Source organism: Cryptomeria japonica, chromosome 1 (assembly GCF_030272615.1).
Source record: "Cryptomeria japonica chromosome 1, Sugi_1.0, whole genome shotgun sequence".
In the NCBI taxonomy this organism is placed as follows: domain Eukaryota; kingdom Viridiplantae; phylum Streptophyta; class Pinopsida; order Cupressales; family Cupressaceae; genus Cryptomeria; species Cryptomeria japonica.
Window position 1 is genome coordinate 629,969,081 of NC_081405.1, and position 11,457 is coordinate 629,980,537.

Consider the following 11,457-nt stretch of genomic DNA (forward strand, 5'->3'; position numbering starts at 1 on the left):
CTATGTATTCCGCTGCCTATCCTTAGCAACGTTATCCTCCCCAAGGAGGATGCCCACCAGAGGCGATGTCTTTTGGAAGCGATGGTGAGTTCTCTGGTCATGTCTTTTGTTGTTCAAAATGGTCTCTCTTTTGGAGCATCTAAGCGTGGTCATCTTTTGAACTAATTTCAATTCTAAATAAGAATGAACTAAAGTACCTCAAACAAGTGTGATCTCCTTGAATGCCAGGATTGCAAGACATACTCAAACTGGATATGTCGAAAAGGCATTAGAAACTTTCAAGCAAATGCAATTGAAATGTGTAAAGCCAAATTCTGGCATCCTCCCTCCCTGTGCCAAACTGGGAGGTCTGGAACAGGGTATGGACATCCATCAAAGCATAAAGGATAGATGTTGTAGTTGCCACTACCCTGCTTGACATGTTTTTAAAATGTTGAAGCATTTGAGACAATGCTTCAAACAAATGTGGTCTCACGGAATGCCATGATTGAATGGTATTTACTACATGAATTTGTTGAAATGATTTTAGAAGATTTCAAGCTGTAAATGCAATTGGACGGTATAAAGCCAAATGCTGCAACCTTTGCAAGCATCCTCCATGCCTGTGCCAAAATGGACGCTTTAAAACAGGGCATGGGTTGCATCCATCAAAGCCTACAAACATCAAGTGATAGTCATTCTTTCTTATTTTGTGTTTAATGCTTGTGGAATGTTTGAATGAGAGGTCTCATACGTCAAATTGGTATTTGGTTAGATTGATAGCTTAGGAAACTAGCTTAGGAAATTAATAAAATAATATAATAAGTTCTCCGAAATAATATTGGGTAAAGGATGTCTCCTTCACTATCATAAATGTAGCTTAATTAAAATTAATTTCACAATTAGAAGTTAATATATCACTTGACAAAAAAAGAGTTGAATTATAATATATTGATGTCTATATTTTTTAAAATATTATAAATCATAAAAATAATAATATTGCAAATCATGGGTACAACCTAAGTTGGCTTAGTGGTGAAGAACTTGTGTTCTTGAAATAGAGGTCACAAGTTCAAATCTCATAAAAGAGGTAGGGTATGTACACCTTATCGGCTTTGACCCATTACCTATCAAATAATAATAATAATCATAGCTCCAACTTCTCTCAAAATTGAAGAAAACATTATTACAAGAGTAAAAATTCAATTAAATAATAGTACCATATAACTTCAATAATTTAGTTTAAATAATAGTACCATATAACTTAAATAATTTAGTTTTATTGAATTAAATAATAGTACCATATAACTTCAATAATTTAGTTTAAACTAATTCCATAAATTCATGTACAAACTTTTATGATTTCTATTAGTTTTATCCACCAATTTAGGTTTTATACAAATATTTTTAAGTTTAATTTAAGTTGGATATGTAAGCGATTAAAAAAATTGATATTATCTATAGTATTATAATATCTTAAAATAGTTAAAAGAATAATTGGTTATGGTTACAATTAAGGTTATAATTGCAATTATGATTAGTGTTAGAATTGAGGATCTACGTAGGTTAGGGTTGGGCTAGATTAAAATTTGGGTTACATTTACAAAACAAGAGCAAGGGTTTGTTATAATTAGCATTATGATTACAATTAGGGTGCAATTGGAACTAGGTTTAGGATGAAGGTTATTTAGCATTTGATTAAGGTAATGATGGAGCTTAGGGTTAGAAATAGAGTTAGTGTTAGGACTAGCTGTAGAGTTAGAAGTAAATTTACAGTTACAATTAAAATCAAGGTTATAATTATTTTGGCATAAATTAGGCTTAAATACTATAAGTATATAATAATAATAATAAATAAAAACCGTGTCTATCAGTAATTTAACTATTTATAGTTAGAATAAGGATTACCACTATAAATATAATTATTATTAAATCAAAATAAAATTAGATTTATAATCAAGCTTAGGGTTGTGAGTGGGATAGAACTAGGGTATCTATAGGGTTAGAATGAATTTAGAGTTATAATTTTTTTTACGATTACAATTAGGGTTATGGTTACAATGAAGGTTATAATTGCAATTATGATTGATGTTAGAATTGAGGTTATATCTGTAGGGTTAGGGTTGGCCTAGATTAAAATTTGGATTACATTTACAATATAAGAGCAGGGGTTAGAAATAGGAGTGTTATAATTAGCATTATGATTACAATTAGGGTACAATTGGAACTAGGGTTAGGATGAAGGTTATTTAGCATTCGATTAAGGTAATGATGGAGCTTAGGGTTAGAAATAGAGTTAATGTTAGGACTAGCTGTCGAGTTAGAAGTAAATTTAGAGATACAAGTACAAGTAAGTAAATTTAGTATGAGGGTTATAATTACACTTGAAATTGTGATTAGAGTTAGGGTTATAGATAGAGTTAGGGTAAGTCTTATAATCAAAAGTATGGTTAGGATAAGGGTTATGTTTAGAAATAGGGTTAGTGTTATGATTACAAATAGGACCTACAATTGGAACTAGGGTTAGGATGAAGGTTTTTTAGTATTCATTAAGGTAATGATGGAGCGTAGTGTTAGAAATAAAGTTAGTGTTAGGATTAGTTGAATATTTAGAAATAAATTTAGAGATACAAGTACACGTAAGTAAATTTAGTATTAGGGTCATATTTACACTTGAAATTATGATTAGGGTTAAGGTTATAGGTAGAGTTAGGGTAAGTCTTATAATCAAAAGTATGGTTAGGGTTAGAATTATGTTTCATTTTAGGATTAGAACTAGGATAAGATTAAAGTTTAGGGTTAGAGAGTAAGAATTGACTTGGAGGGAAAATCATGCCATGGATGAAAATTTTAATAGGCATTCCAAGATAACAAATATTGAAACACTAGAAAAACGCTCATAAGGGAAAAGTGGAGTTGTAGTGAAAGGCATGTCAAACCAAGACAAGAAATTCTAAGATTTGTATATAGATTTTTTATTTTTTAGAATCAATTGATTATGTTAAACAAAAAATAATCATTAATAAATGAAATTTTAAAATAATGTAATTTTGTACCCTATAATATATCATTGAAAGTATACATTGCTATCGGTGTAACCCTTGCACCTCGTTTTGGTGCAAGTGCTAGCTTATTTATTAAATTTAATAAATAATTAATTTAAACCTTACTCAAACTTAATCAAGGAATTTTCTCAAATGTTCTAAGAGAGGTTTGTGACACCTTACAAAGGTTTTAACCTCTATAAAATACAAATTTTAATGGTGTTAAGAGGCATTGATCAACAAGTTTGAATAAAGTTTTTGTAGGTAGCTATAGATGATTGCTCGATAAAAGTGTAGGAAATCAATTTGCAAGAGAGGAGTAGACAAAAGAGAAGAATGAATTTTTAGGTGTGTTGGTGGTGCTCAAGGTAGCCATAAGAGTTGTAGGTCGAAGGGGAAAATTAGATTTTAAAAGGAGTTTAAATCTATGCACATGTGAAGCCAGGTTTGAAGATTTGAAGGCACGAAGTGCCCAGAAATCTTGTAAAAAAATTTAACATTTTCTCTTGTTGAAATCCTCCATGTTGTTAGCATTACGCTATATGTTATCATTGACATCAAATCCTATGGTCCGGATGTGGTATGTGTAATGACCCACTAAGCTTAATCCAAGATTTCCACTAATTATTTATTTATTTATTCTTACTTGTATTTGATTCAATCGCATACTCAGGTACTTCTATCCAAATGGGATAGACATCCATCCAACCGAGATAGGCATCTAACCCTACAGGTTAGGCATCTGTCCATACGAGACATGGGGTTTCATCTATCCAATACGAGATAGGCATCTACCCAAACAAGGTAGACATCTATTCATGAAGAATAGGAAGTGCTCTATGTACTGCCCCTCCCTTATTCATCTTGTCTTTCTATACATCAGAGGATTATATTGATCTAGCTTAGTGTAATTTATGATAATTTGCTGGTATCATGCTATATACTAACCCTATTTCATGATTGAACTGGATATGAAGATGGATCTACATTTGATGATTTATATGTGTTCATTATTTATGATAGATCATATTGCTTACGAGATTTTGATGACATTATGATTACACTAACCCTAATTTATGATTGTGATGTTTGAATTGATGCTACGATGATTGTGATGGTCTTCTAGTGTCTTCGTGATTAGAGACAATGACATACCACTCATTGCGAGCACGATATGACATTGTGATTATCTATCACTTTCCTGATCATTTATGATGTATATATGTTGTATCACGTTTAGTGGTGGTTGCAGGTACCAAACATCGACTCCACCTGGTCTCATAGGTTTGAGCATGTCCTATCCCAACGGAAAGTTGTCAGAGATGACATGAGTTTCCCTCTTACACTCTAGGCTTAGTTGTTCACCTTGTCAATTGTGTTGTGGCATTAAGTTGGTGGTTAGGGTCTTGTCTCGGTGTTTGACCATTTTGTCAGGTTACTTGAGGTGTTGTGAGTATGTGATTTATACGTAATTAATATTTGATTAGTATAATTGATTTATTCTTTGGTTGGTTATTTAATATTTATTTCTATTAGCTTGGTTAATGGTTAACTGAGCTTGATTTATTTAATTAATTAACTTATTGTTTATTTGCTATATATTTATTTGGTTAATTTATTGTTCTGATTAATTAGAAAAATAGGTTTTCAGGACCTGAAACCTTTAACAAAGGAGATTAAAATAAGACACCAAAAAGTCCAGTTCTTAAGAACTGCATACAAAATGACTGGCAAAAAATCTAGCAAACCAAAAAGACAACAAAGAAACAAGGAAGGCGCTACACAACTATAGTCTTCAACAGGTCCTCCGCCTTTTTCACCAGCTGGTCATAGGTGGCCCCAACAGCTTTGAGATCTTCCAGGTCCTTGTTAGGTTTCTTTTCTTTCTTTTTGCCTTTGGTACAGGCTCTGGGACCTTGAGCTTCCCCCATTCCTTCAGTGTTCGGGTCAATATCTAGTATTTCCTTTTCTTCATCCAGTTTGCTAATGAGAGTGTTAGTGTTGCTAGTAGAAACCTTCAGGATTCTTAAACTCTGTTCAACAATGCTCTTTAGACACTCCTCAATTTTGCTAACTTTACTGACAGTATCCGAGATGGTTTGGTCATTAGCATCAACAAGATTTTTCCTTTCCAACAAATCTTTCTCTATTTTCTCAAACCTGGGGTTGAAGGCATCTCTTATGTTTTCGGCTTTAGCAATGGTATTTTTCAGGTCCTCTATGTAATTAGCCATGGTCTTCCCTTCCCCAGTGTTGATGGTTTCCAAAATCAGAATTCTATTCCAGAGTTTTTTGTTGTCGTCCACAGCTTTCTTGTAACCAGTTATAAGCCACTCCATAGTGTCCATGAAACCTTGCATACCCTCTGGAGGAGGGTTAGGGGGAGGGGGGTCAGCCTTATCAGGGATATCCTGTTCCTTTTTTGTGGTGTCCCAAAAAGTAGTTGCAACCCTAAGAACCTTGTCAATGGTCACCTTCTCCGAATTCAGTTCGGCTTCCAAGGTCCTTTCCTTCTTATAGACCTCCAGCTCTTTAACATTCTCCTCCTTCCGTTTATGCTTATTTATGGTCTGGGTGTTGACTTTTGTCTTCTTTTTCAGCAACCCTTGAGGGTTCTCCTCCTCTGAGTCTTCTGAGACCTCCTCCTCCGAGGAAAGGCTAATCTCGGGGATTTTGCCTTTAGGATTTTTACCCTTAAAGGAAGAAGGTCTTGTTTTGTTGTGTTTCCTCTTCTTTCTAGTTTCATAATCCGAAACATCCATGCTCTCCTCAGAATCACTCGAGGGGTCACTGTCAGACTCCTCCTCCAGTGAGAAGGCAAAGTCAGACCCCTCCTCCTCAATCTCTGCAGAGGGCTGCATACGAGCTATTTGATTGGCCTTGAGATGCTCATAAATAAGGACCATTAGGCCTTCATGCATGGCAGTATCCCCCATTGGGTTATCTTTGTAGGCCTTAATAGTGGCATTCATCGAGCAGAGCATAAAATAAGGAAAATTAACCTTTTCATCGTGCCTAAAATGATTTAGCAGGACGAAATGGTAACCATAAACTTTTGTAAAACTACCATCTAATGTAATGTAGTGCATTAAAACAAAGAGGACCTCTCGCCAGGGTTTGACAAAAGCCCTAGGAGGGTAATAGGTTTTGCTCAGCTTTACCAGTCGTTTTTTCTCCTTCTCAGTTTCCAGATATCTCTCAATAGCCTCCTTGCTGACTTTATTGTTTAATTGATTAGTGATATTTATTTATTGTTGAGATTTTATATTCATTTAATTGAGTTTGATTTATTGATTAAATGCTTTATTAATTAATTATTGTTTAATGGTTATTTATTTATTATTTAATGTTTATGTTTTATTTTTTGTTTTTTTATCGGTATGTTTTTTTATCGGTAAAAGGCCGAAGCCAATAATTTTATTATTATTAAAAATGAATTTTACATCTCCATTCAATGTGGTCACCGATAGGAAAGAATGGAGGGAAGGAAACCTCCGGTCTAGCCTAGATCCATTAATTGATCAGATAAAATAAATGGTTCTATAGTCTGCTAATTGCATCATACAAGATACATGCAGTCTTGGATAAGCTACAACCAAGAATATCAAAAGAAATTCTTAAGACCCAACCTCACTATTTCCTCTATGATGTGATTCAATCCTTTCCCTGTTTAGATATCCTTGCTAGAGTATACAAAATGACATTTGGATCACAAAAACCAGTACTATATCTATACCACCTGCAAAGGGGCATTGTTGCTTCTTGCTAACTAATTCTGAAGCAGCCTCAGTTCATAATTCTACAAAAAAAATAATCACACCTTACAACCAAGACCATTGTTAGTAACATTAAAAGCATTGCATATATGCATATCATAAAATTAGTCATCCATTTGATTTAACCATCCATTCTTAGTAAAAAAGGGGTCAAAGCCAACCATAGCACGAACCAAACTGAGAATTCTAACCTATACTAATCTCACCTGTAAGTCTATATTACCTTACATGAGGCATCAATATAAGATAGAACTCCGTAGGGTCCCCATCACAAGTTTCATTTAGATATCCAACCAAAATTTGGAAACCCATCTCTGGATATGTAAATTGTTAGTAGAACCATAGACCAAATTCCCATCTATCATCCCTATAAATACTACTGTATCTAAAGGACCGACATAATTTATGAATGAATTAATCCTACAATGATATTAAGAAAACCCATAGCTACTGATATTATCCCCAAAGAAGAACGAGCCAACAAGAAATCTGGAAAAAAAACTAAGAATAATGCAGATAGAACATCTCACTGACTAGTAACTAAGAATACAGTTAGGGATCCAATCTTAAATAACAAAATAACAATGAATCCGTACCAATGCTGATCCAAAAACCATAACTAGAGGTTTCAGAACTTAAAAATCTAGCCATATGCTACAAAGACAAACATTAGTGACTGTCAGCTAAAGGAAAAACATGATGCTAACGTCTATTCCCTCCACAGAAAAAAAAAATACGGAACCATCTTATGTTTGTATATTGGGGAAAGCCTTAATCCTTCTCCAGCAGGCTACAATCGACATACTCGTAATTTGGTGTAGAAAACGAAACCCCCATCTCCCCATCTCTATTCTGAGAAGTATCCTTGCCTTTCCCTACCCAACTAGCCTTTATTATAATAGGTGGAATAACCTGAATCCTTTCCACATCTATTGCCCCCATGTCCTTTGAGGGTTCATATCCTTCAACGACTAGATAGTCCAACCACCATTTGTTATCAGCCGCCTCCTTTATATGAAAAGTAATTTCACTAGGAAATCTACATTCCGAACAATACTAGCTTTCCGCTTCTCAAAGGCATTCTTGTCTCTGATAACTAGAAGTGGACGCGTACATACTCTAGCCCTAATACCACCACTTTGCGCCTTCTCGTAATCTTCAGGAAATGAAATGGTAAAATTTTGATCCACACAATCCATTGCTAAATCTAAATTACCTAGAAACTCCTCCTTAAAGACGCTTTTTGATAGCAATTTAGTCTCATTATTAGGGGTACCTGCATAAAGCATAATGGCTACAAAAGTAGCCAAAACATCACAATTTACCCGATAAACATGATCGTAATTGAAGGCGTCCTCCCCTATAATCTCACGAACCGCTTGGACTAATAAGTCATCCAACTCCTGAAGAATTTTGTTCCATCTCTCCGTCTTGACAAAACCCCTAAATGTCATAAGCCTATGATCGCTGACAGACACTAATTTTAGATTCGACTCCATCTTTTCATTAATTTTCCAGAAGCGATCTCCTGGAAGCTACTAATAAACTTTATCGAATTCTAGAAGCTACTTATTGATATCATTACAAGAGCCTCTGACTTGGAGCTCGACAGTTCTCATGTGCGAACTAATTGTAAAGGACAGCTTTAAATCATACCATTCTTGGGATATCAACTCAAAGAAGTCATCTTGAAAATATCACATGGATACCACATTACTTAATAATCCAAACTCTAAACAATCTACAATTAATGAACTTTTAAATTACGCCATTTAGGCCTATAGAAGATAAAGCAATAATATAAATAAGGTAAGGCCCTTCCATGAAAATCAAGCTAATATTGATAAGATAAGATGCTTAAAATCATGCTTCTATAGTTTTGAATGAGTGTCCATTTGTGCCTAGGTTAGCAAGTTTGTCATCTTCTCCATTACCTTCTCTATAAATATGGTTAATTATTACTTCCTCAAATAAATCGTGAAGCTCTGGAGCTCTTCCAAGTTTGGAATTCAACCTCTAGTTCGGTGTTTGTCTAACTCTTAAGGCATTAGTGACAATTTGTGAATCTCCTTCTACCACCAACTTTTTAACATCTATTTCCATGCAAAGAAAAAGTCCTTCAACGACTGCTTCTAACTCTGCCATATTATTGGTGCTTTCTCCAATAGGTTTAGCCATTTTAGCTTTAATTGATCCATCCCAATGGTGAATAATACAACCTATACCAGCTTTCCCTAGGTTGCCTCTGGAGACCCCATCAAAAATTTAAATTATGCCAACCAACTTCCAGTCTCGTCCACACACACTAGTCTCTTAATTTCCTGCTAATCACACCTCCCTTCCCATACTGAGGCCGAATAATCAGGCCAAACCATTATGTCCTCATCTGGCTATCCCAACTAGTAAATTTTTTATCTTGGAGGTTATTATTCTTAATTATTTTGTTGGTTGTTTCAATAATGATTGCTTCAATCTTATTTTTGAGGCTAGTAGCATTCATCATCCTATCTTCAAATATCCTTCTGTTACACTCCTTCCATATCTCCCAAGCCAATATTGCGGGAGCAAATTTCCATAAGACTCTATGCAAACAACCTTTACCAATGTCAGGCCAGCTCTTCATTACCTGTAATAGGTTGTTGGAGAGAGTAGAGTTCCAAGAAAGCTTAGAGCACAACCAACTCCAGCACTTCGACGCATATGGATAGGAAAGCAGTAGATGATCAACTGATTCCTCACTATTCTTGCACAGAGGACATTTAGATGGTTCTTCAAAACCTAACTTCTTAAATTGATATGTTGTTAAAATCCCATTTTGCAAAGCCACCCAAAGAAACATACTTGCTTTGGCCAGACACTCTTTATCCCAACATAAGTGTATCGATATCTTTGACTTTTCCCATTGTTGTCCACTAATTAATTTTAAGTACCCATCCTTGACACTCCATCACTAAATCCTATGTCAATCCTCTCCTGTGCACATTGGATTGTAATCTAAAGTGCACATGTGATCCCATAGTATATGTTTTGATTTGTGTATTCCTCCTAACCTCATATATTGTTTTTCTTGTATGAAATGTTTAATATCATCTAATTGTTTAATTTGGTCATGTGTTAGTGTGTGTGTGTAAAATAATTACCTAGTTGATTAACTCCTAGATCAGAGAGGTGGTGTTGAAACACCATCACGGGCAAGTGGATTATTTGGAGAAGGTTAAGAGTGCATGCAAAATGAATTTCATCCTTTCGTGTTGTAATTTTTTTATTTTTATGTAGTTTGATGTATAGTTGGGACAATTGAGAACTCATTTGTAAAATTATAAATATTATGTTTACCTCATTTGAGTTGGAATTCAATCCACACGACTTAATAGTAAGTTATCTATTTTTACTTTTGACATATCTCAATGTTGGTGTCAAACATGCATGACATCTTTTATCATTTTTCTCATGTTCAGCTATGTAATAGAGACATGATTACAAAACCTAGTTTTGTATTCTTGTAAAATAAACATACAAACGAGTGTACATGCAAGTATACTATGAATGTTTGATGTAATGGATGGTCCAAAATAACATCACATATCATAATTGTATTTGTAGCATAATTATCATATCTATCACATGTGTGTACACGTGTGCATGTGGTTATATCTCTATAAATTTGCAAAGGTATTCCTTGCTCTTTCTGGGTTTTCCAAGATTGTGAAGTCTGTTTTAATCTAAATATGCAGAACAATATAATATAAATCCCCCTAAGTGTTCTCATTCGATCCATAATATATATCTTGTAACCTGAATGCTTATTATATTCCCTTAACTGGTGTCATTATCATTTCTATTCATGTCGCTACTTTGACATGATTAATCTCCCTTTTAAGCGCTGGGTTATGGTCACTGAGTATATACTTTGATATTTAATCGCTGCCTTATTCGCAAGTCGTCATTCTTAGAAATAGATTAGAATGCTTAGAAATAATCTCTCCATTCTTCATACCATCTGCCGCTTGCACAATTATTATAATCGATGCTACTTAAATATATTGATTTATATCTTTCACCATTTATTAATGGTCTCGTGGCTTTTAATACTATCATTGCTATTAAACTTAGCCACTGCTTTATTTTGTTATTGTCAATTATATTAATATTATTCGTTATTCTTTAATACTTTAAAGGAACAACATTCTATGTAAGGGATATGTTGTTGTTGTTGTTGTTGCAACACAATATAAACTTGATTTCATTTCAAATTGTTTTCAATCTTTATAAAGATAATACAAGGAGCTTTCTTAAGTTAGCAAGACAATATTGAACGACGTCTTGTTGGATGGGGACATCGTAATGAGGGAGTATGGATTCAACCAAGGAAAAAAGTAAAATAATGGTTTGTTGGTAATTATTATATTAATAAATAATAATGATTGCTTTATTTAGTATATATTTAACAATCAAGGAGGGAACATGACAGGTTTTGGGCTTTCTCTCTCTAACTTTAATTGCACATGATCCTAGGATTCACATGTTGACCCACATTCTAGCAAATGAGTGGTCTTGTGTGGTATGGATTCAAATATTCGAGGAAGACGGATATTATGTGGTTAAGCACCTAGAAATTATCTAATAATCTATGTGCTCATACTCTTTGGAGAACTAAG

At 34.2% G+C, this 11,457-nt stretch overlaps 1 protein-coding gene across 1 annotated transcript; it reads right to left on the reverse strand.

Annotated features, from left to right (window-relative positions):
- Positions 1-535: 535 nt before the first annotated feature.
- LOC131858204 (uncharacterized) lies at positions 536-5,959 on the reverse strand. Its single transcript, XM_059211331.1, has 2 exons — positions 5,386-5,959; positions 536-654 (listed from the first exon to the last, which is right to left on the reverse strand). Exons 1-2 carry the CDS (start codon positions 5,957-5,959, stop codon positions 536-538), a joined length of 693 nt encoding a protein of 230 aa, XP_059067314.1.
- Positions 5,960-11,457: the final 5,498 nt, after the last annotated feature.

Bases quoted from the DNA above. Each gene is read 5' to 3' on its own strand.
- LOC131858204 (XM_059211331.1), bottom strand. From the start codon at position 5,959: ATGGGGGATACTGCCATGCATGAAGGCCTAATGGTCCTTATTTATGAG. The intron at 655-5,385 runs GTATGCAAGGTT...TGATGTTTGTAG, and splicing joins CCCTAACCCTCCTCCAGAGG to GCTTTGATGGATGCAACCCA.